This window comes from Oryctolagus cuniculus, chromosome 17, assembly GCF_964237555.1.
Source record: "Oryctolagus cuniculus chromosome 17, mOryCun1.1, whole genome shotgun sequence".
NCBI classification, from domain to species: domain Eukaryota; kingdom Metazoa; phylum Chordata; class Mammalia; order Lagomorpha; family Leporidae; genus Oryctolagus; species Oryctolagus cuniculus.
In genome coordinates this window covers 48,355,784-48,372,607 of record NC_091448.1, presented here as the reverse complement: position 1 = coordinate 48,372,607, position 16,824 = coordinate 48,355,784, and the positions used below count along the sequence as shown (strand labels likewise).

Genomic DNA, 16,824 nt, shown 5'->3' with positions numbered 1-16,824 from the left:
GAGGGAGGTGGGGTCCGATCCAGAGGAAGGGGGGGTCCTGATCTGGAGGGAGGTGGGGTCTGATCTAGAGGGAGGCGGGGTCCTGATCTGGAGGGAGGCGGGGTCTGATCCAGGTGACCTTGAGATCAAGCTGCCACTGTGCTTACCACCCTCAGCGAGCTGGCAGCCACAGCTGGTTCTCCCAGCCTGGCCACATCAGACATAGCCGCAGGGTTACGGCAGGTCTGCTCCCCAAAGACACCCAGACCACACTGGCCAGACTGGTACTTCTGCCGCCCTCCCCCCAACTCTGGCCTCAGCAGCCCCACCTGGAAGAGGCGTGGCCTCGACTAGTACCACAGCCCTACCTGAGAATGATCCGAAGGTACTCAATCCCCTCCGCCTCCTCGCACTTGATGGACAGGATCAAGTTCCCCAGGCTGCTGCCTGTGCAGTAGAAGTTCAGGTGATCCTGGAAACAGAAATTAGGGGTGAGTGGGGAGGAGGAGACCTTCCAGACATGCCCCCAACCACCTCCCTCACCAGAAGTGAGAAGCTCCAAGCAACGGGAAAGAGGGGAAGACGCTAGCCATGCAACTGCTGGCGATGGTGACCCCACTAACAGGTCCCAACCTCCAAGGCCTCAGGACGTGCTGAGCATAGCGCTAGGGGCTTAAGACCATTCCCTCCGTTCATCCTGACCACTACTTCATGCTCCCACCATAACACCCTCACGCCCAGAGGGGAAACCAGCGCTGCCCGGGGCCACACAACCAGCAAGTGACAGCTCCAGGGTTCAGACCCAAGTCTGAGTTCATCCTCCTGCCCCCAGGAAGCAGCCCTGACCACTTCAAATACTTATGGGAGTCCAGTGGTGCCTCCACTGAAGGGCAATGACAGGAACTCTGCACCGGGGGTGCTGAGCCCTGGCTCAGGGAACAAGAGTCAAAAATGGGGCCGTGCTCTGGCATATCAGGTAAAGCCACTGCCTGCAGTACAAGCATCCCATGTGGGCTCCGGTTCGAGTCCTGGCTACTCCACTTCTAATCTAACTCTCTGCTATGGCCTGGGAAAGCAGTAAAAGATGACCCAAGTGTTTGGGCCCCTGCACCCACATGGGAGACCCAGAAGAAGCTCCTGGCTCCTAGCTTCAGATCGGTGCAGCTCTGGCTGTTGTGGCCATTTGGGGAGTGAGCCAGCAGATGAAAGATTCTCTCTCTCTCTCTCTCTCTCTCTCTGTAACTCTTTCAAATAAATAAATAAATCTTTAAAAAAAAGAGTAAAAATGCAGCCTCCTGGAGCCCAGCCCAGACCTGTGGCAGCAGTGTGGGAATCTGCATTTCAGCAAGATCCCCAAGTCTTTGCATGATGCCTTCTCCTTAGGAGACTGTGCAGAGCTGTGTTAGGCTACAGAATTCCAGAATGAGCCCTCGGGACTCCTGGAACCTGGCAAGTCTGACAGGCAGAACACTTTTAAAGGAATGTAACTGTCACTTTTCAGCAATCAAGGGCTCACAGCATGCCATCTGGGCTGAGGACGCAGGGACCTGCCACACCTCCAGTGTGTGAGGACGGATTTTCCTTGAGCCGTTAAAATGCCACGCCATACTGTTCACCACAAACACCACCTCCCATAGCACTGGCTGGGGGCAGGGGTGCTCTCCATGGGAATCCATCCCACCAGGCCTCCTGTTTCCACACTGCTCCCCTGGCCCTGCCCCCAGATAGACCCCCAAAACTAGGACAGAGGCAGCCAGCACCCAAGGGGGCAGAACAGGAAGGAAAGGAGAGAGTCGGGCCCTCCGGGCACCTCCACCCACCCCCCCACACCCCCTGCAGCCCTCTGCTCCCCGGGCCCTGGCCCTCACCTTCCCCAGGAAGTGCCTGCGGTAGGCTCTGGCTTCACCCTTGCACTCCAGCTTGTAGCCGAATGTGTTGGGGCTGAGGCCGTCCTCCTCGTCCTCTTCGCAGGTGCTGCTGCCCAGGGACGTCGGGGTGCCCACGTTCTCTGGGTCCTCAATCCAGTAGCCCCCGAACTGGGGCAGGATGATGAGCGGGTACGGGCCTCCCTTCTCCACAACCTGGAGGCACAGGGAGGGTGCTGCCTGCAGCTGGAGGCCAGCCGTGCGGTCCCCACCCAAGGAGCTGGGTTCCTGAGGCCAAAGGCAGGGACATGAACTCTTCCTCTAGGTTCCACAGCATCTCTGTGGAAAATCTTGTAGCCCCAAGGTGGATGGACACCCCCCATTCCAACATGGAAAAGCTGAGGTCACGAAAACAAAGACAAGAAGAGGCCTCAGGCCCCCGAGAGCGGATCCAGCATTGTCCCCCATGTGGGGCTGGACAGGGCCCATCACCATGGTCACCATCAGCTCCCCAGGGACAGGACCCACAGCAGATAGCAGCGTAGCCAGAGCAGGGGCTCCTACCTCGTCAATGCTCGGGTACGGGATATAGTCATCCTGCAAGACAAACCAGACGACATCCCCATGAGTACCAGCAGCACCCACTTCTGAACACTGGGTCAGCCTGGCAGGATGCACGAGAGCTTTGGAGGACACACATCAGATGGAAGAACAGCCTAGAGGCAGCTCCGGGACCTGATGTCCACTGAGCTCTCCTCCAAACTGGCAGCACCTGAATGGCTGGAGAAGTAGCATACAAAGGTGCTGAGTGTCCTCACCCCATGAGGCTAAACCTGGGAGATGACCCCGTCTCACCCAGCACCCTGACCTCCTCATGACTGACCCGGGGAGTGGAACCTGAAGCTGAGAGCCGACTGCCCACTGCAACACAGCCTGACCCCCAGACACAGGTCAGGTCCATGCATAGGGCGGGTGGGGAGGACCCAGGCCCAGCCACGAAGCCGTGGGTCTCATCTGACAGGCCTTCTCAGAGGCAGCCTGAACTGCATCAAGCCAGGGCCCCCTAAGGTGCAGTCACTTAAGGGCTCTGGTAAAAAATAAGTTAGGGATGGGTGTTTAGCCTAATGGTTAGGGTACCCATGTCCCAAATGGGAGGACCTGGGTGCAATCCCTGGCCTCAGTTCCTGACTCCAGCTTCCTGCTAATGCAGACCCTGAAAGGTAGCAGGCGATGGCTCAAGTAGTTGCATCCCTGCCGCTCACGTGGGAGACCCCATGTTCCCAGCTCCTGGCTTTAGCCTGGCCTAGCCCTGGCCACTGTGGGCATTTCAGGAGTGAACCAGTAGATGGCAGCGCTCCCTGGCCCACACTCTCGCATTCTATGTCTCCCTGTTTACCTACTTGTCCATCTACCACTCAAATGAATACATTTTTAAAAAGAAAAACAAAAGATGACCTTAATAAAGAAGGCCCCAGCATGCTGGCAGCCCCTCCTGCCTGCCCCTCGCCAGCACCCAGCCAAGCCAGCCCACCTTGTTCTTCTGGGGTCCCGGCTTCTGCTCTTCAAGCTTGATCCCCTGTGGAAACACGGAAAAGAGGACCATGGCAATGACACCATCACTGCTGACATCTGTGCCTGACACAGCCCCTCCCCCTTCCTCAGGAGACCTCCCTGCAGCTTCTCCCCCATCCCCCCATGGGAAAGCAAGGACCATAAAAGGCCCGCAGAGGAGCGCTGTGCACACCGGGCCCTGCGGGCTCAGGAATGACTGCAGAAACAACAGCTGGTGTGTGCTGGCGCCACCCAGGCCACACCTTGCTGCCATCAGTCCCCATGCAGCCCCAGGCAAGGCAGCCAGGCAGCTGGGCGTGTTAGCAGCATGAACCTGAGTCACAGCACAGGGGCCGACGTCCCCAGCGCCGCCGCTTACTAGCCCTGTGGTCTTGGGCAAGTCAAAACCCTGTGAAGCAAAGTTCTCATCTGTAAGATGGGCCTTGGTCGCGCAGCAAGGGGGTGGCAGGGCCTGGGTTGGAAGCCAGGTCACCTGCCCAGCGTGTGCGTGACCGTCCCCAAGCTACCAGAAACCCAGGGCTCCAGCTGACAGGGCAGTCTGGATGCAGCTTCTCGGGACTCCCTGGGCTGAGCTACCCTGCAGCGCTGCCCGGGGTGGGGGGAAGTGTTGGGCGTGGGAGGGCCCCTCCCCCACAACAGATGCTCCTCTCACACCCAGGGGAAAAATGCCTGGGTGGCCAGCAGACTCTGTCCAGGTAGGCCAAGCAGGTGGGTGGGGAAGGGTGATGTCAGGAGTTTGTTTTCTGTGTCCTGCATGAGTCACCCCAGCCTGGGAACAGCCTCTGGGGCAGGAAGGTAAACTTCATCCCATCCCACCCCACCCCACCCCCAGCCACTGGCTCATCCTCTCACCCCTCCCGCAGGGGAGCCTCTGAGCAGGTGTTACCATCATTTCCCCCTTCTCTCCCTGATGAAGACGCTGAGGCTCAGAGAGGGAGAGTGACTTGAACAACGATGCTCAGCTGGAAGGACGCAGGGTGGCCCTGAACCCAGGTCAGCAGGGACCCTCAGCCCCCCTGCTCCCTAGGGATTGTGCCCTTCTTCCACTTCCCAGACTCCTGGCCTGGCCATCTGGAGTCTCCCAGGCATTTCACTGCCCTGAGACTCAATTCCCATAACCACGAGATGAGGCAAGACAGAATCTGGCCACACGGCAGGCCCTTCCTCTCCACAGGACCCCATTGTCGGGAGCTGTGAGCTCTCCAGGGCCAGCACCCTGTGGGCACAGAGAGGGGACACCGGCAAACCACACTGGCGGGCGTCGGCCACCACCGAGGAATGAAAACAAGAGCCTAGCCCCGGGGAGCTGCCATGGAGGGGTGACAGCAACCCCTACAGACTCAAAACAGTGGAATGGGAGAGGCCGGAGGCCAGGCCAGTCACGGCTATGCAGGGCTCAGTTATGCACTCACACCCGGAGGCCTTGGGGGAGGCAGGGGGCACCAGCTGGGGGTGAAGGCGGCTGGGAGAGAAGGCAGGGTGAGCTGCAAAGCCCGTGCCAGCTGCCCAGACGGCTGGAATCCCATTGGCCGGGGAGGAAAGTCTCGGCTTTGCGCCAAGAAGCTGAGCACTTAATGATACGCGGCAGCCGGGGCACCTGCCAGCCTCGGTCCAGCAACGCGATCCTAAGTTCCTAAATGTTTATAGGACGCACTACAGTCCACACACCACTGAGCAGGAGGCGGCACTGGATGCCTGGCTTGTGGCAATGACACCATCACCGCTAACATCTGTACCTGACACAGCCCCTCCCCCTTCCTCAGGAGACACCCCCCCTGCAGCTTCTCCCCCATCCCCCACCCCGTGTCAGCACTGCCCCTCCCCCACAGCTTCCAGAAGATTATTACGGGATCCCAACCCTGAGCCCAGAGCAGCCACTTGAGATAAAAATATCCCAGCACCATGGCCATGGCCTCCGGTCCTGAAGCAACTATTGTCGCTCCCCCTCTTCGTGGAGGAACGACACTGAACCCTGCGCTGTTCTTTCTGTCTGCTCGGCCCTCCCCGGGTTTGCTGCTGGTTCTTCCCGGGTTGGCTACTATCCCTTCCACCTCCGTGGAAGGGCAGTTCCCCCTGGCCGCATTCCCCACTTCCGCAGGGGAGCGGCACACCGCCGGCCGGTTCTCTGGGGGGCTGCACAGGTGTTCCTTCAGCTAGATGTTCCCCATAGATGTTCCTGGTGCATGCCGTTTCTCTCCTCCTTTATAGTCCTTCTCTGCCAATCCCAACTCGGCTGCCCACACGCCGAGTACGCTGCTCTCCAATCAGGAGCAAGTCCTACAGTTAATTGGTTGAACTGGAGGCAGCTGTGCGGAAGCTGTTTACTTCTCTCCCAGCGCCATATTGTGGGAGAGCAGATGCATAGAATAAGTCCTAATTCGAGTAACTTAGTCTAGTCCGGATTGCTCCCCACAACTATCCATTCACCCTTGACTGCTCCTGTTTCCTAGCTCTGTGCCTCAGTGTTCTCACCTGTGAAATGGAGCTGATAACAATAATATCCTTGCTTCCAAGGGAAAAAATAAGACCTGCCAATCTCTGAGCCAAGGGAAGTGCTGGAAAGACAAGGGAACTTCAACAAGCCCATGGGAAAACGGAATTAAATGATAAGCTCCTTTCAGTGCAAAAAGATAAAGGCTCACTAAGGCTGGGGAGGATGGAAGGAGCCACCTCGAGAACCGCTGAGCACCTGCGGCTGGGGCCATTCCGGCAGCGACACCATGGGCCGTCCGTGCCACATAACACACGTTGCCTAGGAACTTGCTGAAGTCCCACTGTCAGCATCTCCCTCCTACTCCTTCCACCATATCCACTGGACTTTCTGGACCCCTGCACAGGTGCCACAGCTCTAACCTGTGAGCCCTGCCCCTCGGTACGCATGGGCATTTGCTCCTGGGATGCTTGAGATCCTTACATAAAAGGGCACAGTATGATACCCACAGTAGAATGTAAATGCTGGGTAAATAGTTGTTACAGTGTATTGTTCAGGAAATAAAGTCTGCGTACATCCGGCACAGATGCAATCCCCCTGTCCCCCAAGTATTTTCCATCTGTGGTTGGTTGGATCTGCAGGTGCAGAACCCAGATTTGGGAGAAGTCAAGTGTAATTATAGAGGACCCCAAGTCCCCAGATCCACACTGCACACCGACTTCTCTGCAGGGCTACCAAGTACTGACACACATGCTCTCGTTCCTTTCCAAGTATCCTGTCAATGGTATTGTCCTTTGATCTATTTAGCAGCTTGGAGTATTAAGGAAAGTGTAGTGTTCAATGCAGGACTTGAACTTGGAACAGCCTCCCAGCCTGCTGCTCTGCTGCCTGGATACAACGTGCCAGCCCCAAGAAGGGGCTTTCCCAGGCTTTCTTTCCTCCCTCCTCCAGGAACAAGAGACCCTTTGCAAGCCTCCCACATCCATGGGGTATCTGGCATCCTGGCTACTCTGCTGGGGAGATTCTGCTTTGGATCTTTCTGGTTTTCCAGGCAGGAGCCTTCCCCAAGTGCTCTGTGTGGCTCAACAGTGCCATGGCCTCAGGTTGCCCAGCCCCGGGCCCCTCCCAGACCTGGGCTGGCCTTTGAGAGCCCCAGGGTTCCTGCACACTCGCCCCAGGGTTCCTGCACACTCGCCCCAGGGGTGTGGCTGCTCCCACCCATGGAGGTGCTCACCTGCATTTTCTCCAGCATCTCGAAGAACTCAGCGGACTGAAAGACACAAAGCAGGGTGGGGAGAGAGATGGGCGTCAGCCAGGAGGTCCCTGGGCCTCCCTCCCCCTCCCCCCGACTGTCTGGAAGCTGAGCCAGGTTTCCCTGGGGACTACATTCATTTGGACAAAGAAAGATCATTTGATTTTGCCTCTGCTGGGCTGCAGGGCCACAACACCCCACAGACAGAAGCAAGAATAAAACAGGCGTGGGCAGGCAAGTGGCTCTGTGGAGGGGGGGTGGGGGAGTGGGGAAGCCAGGTCCCCCCAAAGGCCTCCAGCCGGATTCGTATTTGTGTTTTTACCCCCACAAGAGCCAAGATGACCAACCCAGGCAGTGTCAACTGCTATAGACACACAGCACTCTGTCTCCTCCTTGGAAACTGCACTCTGAATCCGATGCACACAGCCAGGGAGGGCAGAGCCAACCCACCACCACTACCACCACCACCGCTACTACCACCACCGCCGCCACCAGGGAGGGCAGAGCCAACCCACCACCACCACCACCACCACCACCACCACCGCTGGGCTGCCACCCCTGCACGCACCCGTCCCTCCCCTCCCCGCCCCCAGGCAGCCTCTGGGACCCTAGAGCTTGTGCAGCCTGAACACCTCTGAGTGAGCCTCCAGGGCCTGGATGGATTATTTTAAAAATCTCAAGCTGGGGCTGGGCGGTTGGCCTAGTGGCTCAGACACCAGCTGGGATGGTCGTGTCCCATATCAGAGGACCTGGGTTCAATGCCTGGATCCAGCTCTGGACTCCAGCTTCCTGCTCATGTGTACCCTGGGAGGCAGCAGGCGATGGCTCAAGTAGCTGGATTCCTGCCACCTACGTGGTAGGGTCTGGAAACCCCACGGTGAATGTACAGGAGTGGACTTGGGGATTCCACATCCAATGCCCCCGAGCCCCCCAGAAGCAGCCACCTAACACCCAGGTCCCAAACCTGCCCTTCCCACCTGCTCTGGGCACAGACGCGCCATCAGCACTGTGCACTCTTGCTGACTCCAGGAGGCGGAGACTATCAGATGTAAGGAACCCCACAAATCAGCAAGGACAGAGAAGCGAACAGGAAGACAACATGGGGCAGAACAATGAACCCCTTAAACACACAGACCTCAGACCCAGCAATTGCACTCCTAGAAATCCTCACTGACACACTCACACGTGTGCTCAAAGACAGACACTCTCAAACGTTCACGGCTGCACTGTTAGCGACAGTAAAAATGGACACGACTTAAATGTTAGCCTATGGGAAATCGGTTAGATTAAGTAGCATTCACAGACTCAAACACAAATACTATAAACATCTGGGTGTACATAAACCAAACTTTTAGATGAAATGGACAGATTCCTAGAAAACCACAAACCTACCAAAACTACTCAGAAAGAAATACAAAATCTAAAAAGACATAGAATGTATAAAGAGACTGAATTAGTGATCAAAGAACTACAAGATGGCTTCATTTGTAAGTTCTACCAAACATTAAAAGAATTAACACTAACTTCTCACTGTCAAGAAAGTGAAGACAGACCACACACTAGGAGGAAATATTTGCAACCCATATATCTGATAAAGAACTTAAATGTAAAAAACAAAAAGGTCAGTTTTAAAATGAGCAAATGGGGCCGTCACTGTGCTATAGCAGGTGAGGCTTCCACCTGCAGTGCCGGCATCCCATATGGGTGCCGGTCCGAGTTCCAGTCGCTCCACTTCCGATCCAGCTCTCAGCTGTGGCCTGGGAAAGCAGTAGAAGATGGCCCATGTGCTTGGACCCCTGCACCCATGTGGAAGACCTGGAAGAAGCTCCTGGCTCCTAGCTTCAGATTGGCACAGCTCTGGCCGTTGCGGCCACTTGGAGAGTGAAGCAGCGGATGGAAGACTTCTCTCTCTCTCTCTCTCTCTCTCTCTCTCTCTCTGTGTGTGTGTGTGTGCGTGTGTGCGTGTGTATGTGTGTGTGTAAATCTGCCTTTCAAATAAATAAATAAATCTTTAAAAAAAAACAATGAGCAAATGAACTGAACATACATTTCCCCAAAGAAGATATACAAATGTACAATGAGCACATAAAAATACACTCAACATCATTCACCATCAGGAAATGCAAATCAAAACCACAACGAGATACCATTCATACCCCAACGACAGCTATAATCAAAAAACAGAAAACAGCAAGTATTGGCAAGGACGTGGAGAAGTTGAAGGCCTCACATATTGCTGGTAGGAATGTAAAACAGTGCAGCTGCTGTGGAAAACAATTTGGCAGCTCCGCAAAAAGTTAAACATAGGGGCAGGCATTTAGAACGGTCACATACCACATGGGAGTATGTGGGGCCAGCATCCAGCATGCCAACGCCAGGGCCCTGCTAATGCAGACTCCGGGAGGAGGCAGTGATAGCCCAAGTCGGAGGCCTGGGTTGAGTCCCCTGCTCCTGGCTTTCCCCACAGCCCAGTCCTGGCCACGGGGAGCATTTGGGGAATGAACCAGCAGGTGAGAGCGCTCTCGCTAGCTCGCTCTCTCTGCCTCCGCCTTTCAAATAAATAAATAAAGGTTAAACATAGACTGCAACATGACTCACCCATACACTCCTATGTATATACCCAAAAGAACCAAAAACAGATCCTCAAACAATTGTGCACAAATGTTCATTGCAGCATTGTTCATTCTTGCCAAAAAGTACAATCAACCCACATGTCCATCAACAAAGTGCACCCTACTAGACACGATGGAATAGTAGTGGCCCAGGAAAGGAAAGGAAACACTGCAGCATGCCTCAACACAGAACTCTGAAAACATTACACTAAGTGAAAGAAGGCAGACATGAACATGGAGACATGTACATTATGTCTCCATTTACATAAACTGTCCAGAATACGCAAATTCATAGAGACAGCAAGTGGATCAGTGGTTGCCTGGGGCTGGGGGCGGGGGATGGCAGGAAGCTGAGAGCTAAGAGGTACTGTGTTTCTTTTTGAGACGATGAAAATGTTCTAAAATTGACTGTGAGGTGGTTGCGCGATCCTGTGAATAGACCAAAAACCACTGAACTGTCCACTGTAAATGGGTGACTCACGGTATGTAAATCTCATCTCAATAAAGCTGCCCAGAAAAACCACGCAACCATTCAAAAAGAGAGCAAGAGACGTATAAGGTTACCTAAGATGTTTTCCAAGATGCATGCAGCTGGGGTAAGCAGCAAATCAGAGAACACCACATTGAATAGGATCCATTCTTATTAAAAAAAAAACAAAAAACAAAAAAACACACACCTTAATACCTAAAGCCACCTCTATGTATAGAAATGCATACAAAATGATTTACCTCAAAGTCTCAATGAATGATCCCATCAAGAAGGGAGGATGAGTGTGGTGAAGGGTGTGGGGCTTGATGTTTCCTCTCATGCACAAATATGTAGACCCACATTACTTGCATAAACAAACTTCTGATAAATAAGTTCCATAAAAGTAACCAAAAAAGATGAACAAAGGGAATGAACAAACAGCTGAAGGAGAAGCACACAATGACCATCAAACACGTGGCAACACGGCCAACCCCACCAGTTATTCAAGAAGTTAACATGGAAAGACAGCATCTCTCAGCTCTCAGATGGGCAGTGTGGGCAAGGGCAGGGGGTCAAGGACACAGGTCACCGCAGGCCTGGCCCAGCCCTTTCAAAAGAGCACTGGGCCATCTGTGTCCTAAGCTTCCTTTGGTCCAATGGACTCATTCTAGGGAACCTTTCCTACAGCAATGTTTGAGCAACTGCACAAGGGCACATGTACAGGGGTATCTGCCACGGCATTACCTGCACACAAAGTGTGGAAGCAAACAGCCTGCAGAGAGGCCAACAACAAAAACCCACAGGAGCATCCTCAGCCAATACCGCATGACAAGAGATTTGTGTTAATTATGCTCAAAGATTCACAACGATCGCTAAGCGAGAAAAACAGGGAATAGAACAAGGGAATCCTCTTGCTTTCAGTTCAACACAGAAAACCTGTTGGTGTCTGTCTGTGTGTGCGTGTTCTGCACGCGGGTACACGCACTACCCCTCCAGAGGAAACTGTCGTAAGGAGACGGGACAACGCGAGGTAGAGGTGAGGGCAATTATTCTTCCTCCCTTTTGCTTTTCAGTGTTTTTAGAAGTTTCTACAAAAATTACAGACTATTTTTGCACTGATCGATGTGTTTAATATGTTGACAGCCCTTCCTTGCTTCCACTGCCTCCAGCTACAGGCCTTTTCATGACTTCACAACAAGCTGGACAAGGGACCACAGGCACTCAGCCTACAGTGCCTGGACAAAGCCCCGGGAGCCACGCCAACTCACCCCCCAGTGCACCCTCGGCTCTGGGTACACTAAGAAGCTTTCCTGAATCACCCACAAATCTAGCTCACTCTCTGCCATCCATGTAAGCTGACAATCAAAAAACTTTAACACAGTAACCCATAAATTTGTAGGATTGCTAACAAAAAAATTTTTTTAACTTTAGCTGTATTCCTAGACGACACCCATCTACGGGTCAATCAGTTAGTCCCAATGGAGTAAGCACCTTCAAGGCCACAGATCGGATCCTGAAAGTACCAGGCAAGGGCCCAGCTTCCAGGGCATCGGGCCTTGATTACAAGACGACAAGCTCTAGAGCTGCATCACAGGTGCCCTGAGCACAGGCATTCTTGCCAAGGAGGCTACGCGCATTTTGCTGGGAGGACGCATTTCATTTTCTATTGAAATTACTCTAAAATCTGGCCAGCGCTGTGGCTCAATAGGCTAATCCTCCGCCTGCAGCGCCGGCACATCGGGTTCTAGTCCTGGTTGGGGCGCCGGATTCTATCCCAGTTGCCCCTCTTCCAGGACAGCTCTCTGCTGTGGCCAGGGAGTGCAGTGGAGGATGGCCCAAGTGCTTGGGCCCTGCACCCGATGGGAGACCAGGAGAAGCACCTGGCTCCTGCCTTCGGATCAGCGCGGTGCGCCAGCCGCAGCGGCCATTGGAGGGTGAACCAACAGAAAAGGAAGACCTTTCTCTCTATCTCTGTCTCTTCTCTCTCACTGTCCACTCTGCCTGTCCAAAAAAAAGAAAAAAGAAAAGAAAAGAAAAGAAAAGAAAAGAAAAGAAAAGAAAAGAAAAGAAAAGAAAAGAAAAGAAAGAAAGAAAGAAGAAAAGAAATTACTCTAAAATCTAAGGGCCCAACACAATTTCTGTGGCCTGGAACCCAGGAGTGGTCTCGTTGTGCAGTCCTGGCTCAGGGTTTCCCGTGTGGTTGCAGCCGGGATGTCGGCAGGGGCTGCGGTCATTGGAAGGTGAAGAGCAGGGCACGCAGACGAAGCTGCAGGACCTTTCACGCCTCTGAGATCACGCATCACCGCTTCCTCCTTATCCTACTCGTCAGAGGTCAAAGGGAAGCCCAGCCTGGCCTCACGGGGAGGGAAGTCCGGTCCCACCTCGTGAAGAGCTGAGCATCAGACAATGTGCGGACACAGCGTAAAACCAGGACCTCAAGGAAGGCTTCCTGTAAGACCCAGGATCCCGGGCAGACTCTAAGGCCCAGAGGGAATCCACGTGGCCAAGGAGGGGGAAGAGGGCACGAAGCTGGCAGCAGTGGGAAAGGGGCCAGCGTGAGGGATGCAGGGGGTTAAGTGACACCAACATCCCCAATCAGGTCACTGGTTCAAGTCCTGGTGGCTCCTGCTGATGAGCCTGGGAAGGCACTGGAAGATTGGAGGATGGCCCAGGTGCTTGGGCCCCTGCACCCATGTGGGAGACCAGAAGAAGCTCCTGGCTCCTGATTTCAGCCTGGCCCAGCCCTGGTTGTTGTGGCCACTTGGGGAGTGAACCAAGGAAGGAAAGATATTCTCTCTTTCACTCTCACTCTCCCCCCCTGCCCCCCGTGTGTGTATAATTCTGCCTTTCAAATAAATAATTTTTTTTTAATTTTTTTAGGTGGGAAAGGGAAGCAGCACATATATTTGATGAGTGGTAAGTGGATCAGTCTGGCTGAACCAAGGCCTCTGGTCAAATACCTCTCAAAGGTCACACGGGAAGGGAAAGCTGGGAAAGTTCAGGTCTGAGGGACTCTGAACCCAGGAATCCAGGCGGAATCATCAAGGCAGAGCCGCACCACTTGGGTCTACAGGAGAAGGAGAGCAGGCGGCAGAGCCCAGGGATCAGAGGCCGGGTCTGGGAGTGGTTGAGCCACCAGGGCCCAGCTGCGTGGCACATACATGACGCAGTCTCTTAATTCCTCTCTTTAATGTCCTTACCTGGAAACTGAATCAAAGAAAGCCTGGCTTGTGGGGCTCTGATGTGGACGGGATGAGAACGTGTACAAGTGTTGTGCAGCCAGGACCCGGGGCGCAGTGAGCATCGGGTAAACAGCCGCTGTCGGAAGGAACGCCTGGAAAGCTCGCTCTAGGAGCAGGCTCCATCCCCACGGACGCGGCCTGGCAGTTTCGGGACACTCGGTTTCTGGACGTCACTGCGTCCCCAGGAATGATGTGTTTAGATTGCTCTCAATAACAGCTGTGTGACGCTTCCTGAATGAAGGTGCTGGGCACCGCTGGGGAGAGGAAGGCTATGATTCAGCCTTGGCCACGAGCCCCGCACTGGGTGGACAACTCCTGCCTGGATAGCGCCCGGGAGCACAAACCACTTCTCAGCGACTCGGTGAACTTTCCAAGGGGACAGACGCAGCCTGGGCAGAGGGTGAGTCTCCTTTTCCACACGGAGGCCAGCTGACTCAGGCCAGCCAGGGAGACCCACCCCTGTCCACACACCCGGAGAACCTCTCACGCTGCCAACAACACAACAGCAGGCACTCAATAAACGCTCCCTGACTCATCAGCCTTGTCCCCCACGCCCTACAGGACGGACTGAAGTCCTGCCCGGGGCAGCCGTGGGAAGGGCATCTCCCTCGGGCAGGAAGCCGGCCCAGGGTTTCTGCAGGGAAATGTCGCCCGGCCCCCGCATCCAGGCAGCGGCCGCTCAGCTGTCTCGTTTATTATTAGCAACAGCCGTTGCCACCCAAATCAGAGCGGAGGCCAGGGTTTCCCCTTGGGCTCTGCTGTAACCGCCAGTCAAGTAGGCCGTGAAATCATCACCCAGGGCCAGGGCTTGGCCCCAGGGACCGGCCCACCCCTCTCCTTCCCCCCTCCTCATGTGGAAACGGCCTGGGCTTCCTGCCAAGGGCAGAGGGGGTCTTCAGAGGAGCAGACGTGAGCAGGGACTGCGAGGAGCCACTGGGGTCTGGGACGTCCTCAAGCGGGCAGCAGGGTGGAAGCAACGGGAGGAACGGGGCGTCTGTGTGAGGACGGCCGCCCTGGGTCCCCACGGATACCGAAACCTATGGATGCCCACGTCCCTTACGTAAAACAGGGCACATGCACATCCTCCCACGCATTTCACGTCTTCATGTCTCCTTTACTTATTCTATTTGACAGGGAGAGAGACGGCGGCACAAAGAGAGAGCGAGCTCCCATCGGCTAGTTCACTCCCAAATGCTCACAAGTGCCGGGGCTGGGCCAGGAACTCGATCCAGGTCTCTCACGTGGACCGGCCAGGGACACAACAACTTGAGTCATCGCCTGCGGCCTCCCAGTGAGCCCGGAGCCAAGACTGGAACATGGTCACTCTGAAATGGGATGTGCGTATCTCAAGTGGCACCTTAACCACCGGGCCAAAGGCCCTCCCCATCCTTTAATCATCTCTAGATTACTTATAATCCCTAACACAAGGCAAGCACTATGTCAGTAGTCGTCAAATTGTTGCTCAGGGAAGAATGACAGAAAGTCTGTGCATGGTGTAATTATTTTCAAGTATCTTGGATCGTGGTTTTGCAGAACCACCAGACACAGAGATTCTGTATGGCTGTGCCAGAGGGATGAGGGGGTCACCACTACCCAGGTCAGAACCTGTGCCCTTCCTGTGGGCGGAGCAGCCCCGCTACTTGGACATGGACATGACTTCTCCATGCAGACTGGCAGCTCCCTGTTCTTCCTCTCCCTGCCGCACCCCAGCAGTGAGACCCCACCCACACACCCTAGCTCTGGGTTCCTCTGAACCTCTAGCTCTAGGGTCTCTCTGACCCTAGCTCTGGGTTCCTCTGAACCTCTGAACCTCTAGCTCTAGGGTCTCTCTGACCCTAGCTCTGGGTTCCCCCTTCTGCTCCAGTAGAAGGGGTCTGTTCATGTGTGGGTGGCCTTGCCATGCCCCCCTCCCCAAGGAGGGGCCACAGGCCCACTGCTCCCAGCATGGGATGATGTTGTCTGAGGGGCCTGCACCTTGCAGTTGCATTCATGCCAGCACCAACTCCCAGGGCTGTGCTAGGAGCACATGAGCCAGCAGGTGCACAGCCTGGCCCATCCACTGCCCAGCACACACACCACACGCACGATGCACAGCAGCCGTCACCTCATTATCCCTGCCCGCCTGCATCCAGGACACCCAGTGAGCAGGCAAAGGCACAGCACCAGCAAGGAGAAACATGGCATGGCAAGGACTTCTCCACCCACGTGGATCCCAGGGGAATGGAGTGGAGATGCAGGCTGGGCAGAACTGGGGGAAGGAAGAAAACCAATCACAGCCAGTCTCTCATCCCCCACAGAGAAGAACATCACAAAAGAAAAGCAGATGTGCCCCCACGGCTGCCTGACTCAGCTGCTGGCCCAGGTGTCCCCCTGCACAGGGCCTGCAGGGTAAGCAGCAGCTGGCCGCCCGCCTGGCTGTTCCCAGCAGGAGCTCAGAGGTCGCCTCGCCAGAAGAGAAGGCCTCTGAGGGCAGGACTCCGTTGCCGGGTCCCCTGCTACATCCCTGGCCCCAGAGGTGCCCAGCACACTACAGACTCAAGAAGCATCGCTGGTGAGTGACTGAATTCTCCACCGTGCAAGACGAGGATAAAGCAGGCAGTGGAGGCGGAGTCTTAAGACTGGAACCGGGCAGGGCTGGCTCCTCAGATGACCAGGGTCGGGGCTCCTGCTGGCACCGCTCACGCTGGACAGCCAACCCCATCTCCAATGGGTGCCCTCCACAAGGAGCTGCCCCCTCCAGCATCAGGTCCTGTCGCAACCACGTTCCCCCACCTGCACACTCCTCTCTCCTATCCCCCTGCACACGGCCCTGGCTGCTGGCCTGCTCAGAAGCACCACCTCTCCATGTCCCCCAGGACCAGGCGCCTGCAGAGGTGTTCCATCCCCTGCAGCACTGGGGATGCACCAGAAGCACCTGGAGGGCTTGTGAGAACACAGCTGCGGGTTTCCCGCCCCTGCAGGTTCTGGGTCTTGACCAGAGAATGTCTAACGAGTTCCCAGGAGACCACATTTTGAGAACCACTGACCTGTGGAATTCACTGTGCTTGACAGTGAATGCAGATGGTGTGTGAAAGAGGTCATCTCCGAGCAGAGACGCCAGAGCACAGATGGGAAAGGGAGGGAAGGGCGGAAGATGACTGGGACCATAGGATATCTTAAAAACCAGGTGTGGGACAGGCGCTTGGCACAGCAGCTCGTACACTGGTTGTGCTGCACACATCTCGGACCAGAGTCCCTGGGTTTGTGTCCTGGTGCTGCTCCTCACTCCAGCTTCCTGCGAGGCAGCAGTCATGGCAAGTGGTTGAGTCCCTGCCACCTACATGGGGGACATGGATGGAGTTCCAGGCTCCTGGCTTCATCCTGGACCAATCTGGGGAACCAACTGGTGAATGGAAGATCCTG

At 55.2% G+C, this 16,824-nt stretch overlaps 1 protein-coding gene across 10 annotated transcripts in view; it reads right to left on the bottom strand.

Annotated features, from left to right (window-relative positions):
• Positions 1-16,824, bottom strand: part of RAP1GAP2 (RAP1 GTPase activating protein 2) — a 217,574-nt gene that overhangs the window by 57,571 nt on the left and 143,179 nt on the right. For all 10 annotated transcript variants that reach the window (XR_007911239.2, XM_051824520.2, XM_051824524.2 and 7 more), the window contains 5 exons: positions 7,082-7,117; positions 3,376-3,420; positions 2,409-2,441; positions 1,848-2,060; positions 348-451 (listed from right to left, as the gene is read on the bottom strand). Coding sequence is in view for 9 of the 10 variants with exons in the window: in XM_051824520.2 (XP_051680480.1) it covers positions 348-451; positions 1,848-2,060; positions 2,409-2,441; positions 3,376-3,420; positions 7,082-7,117 (431 nt within the window). In the remaining variant the exon portion in view is untranslated. The remainder of the gene's footprint in view (positions 1-347; positions 452-1,847; positions 2,061-2,408; positions 2,442-3,375; positions 3,421-7,081; positions 7,118-16,824) is intronic.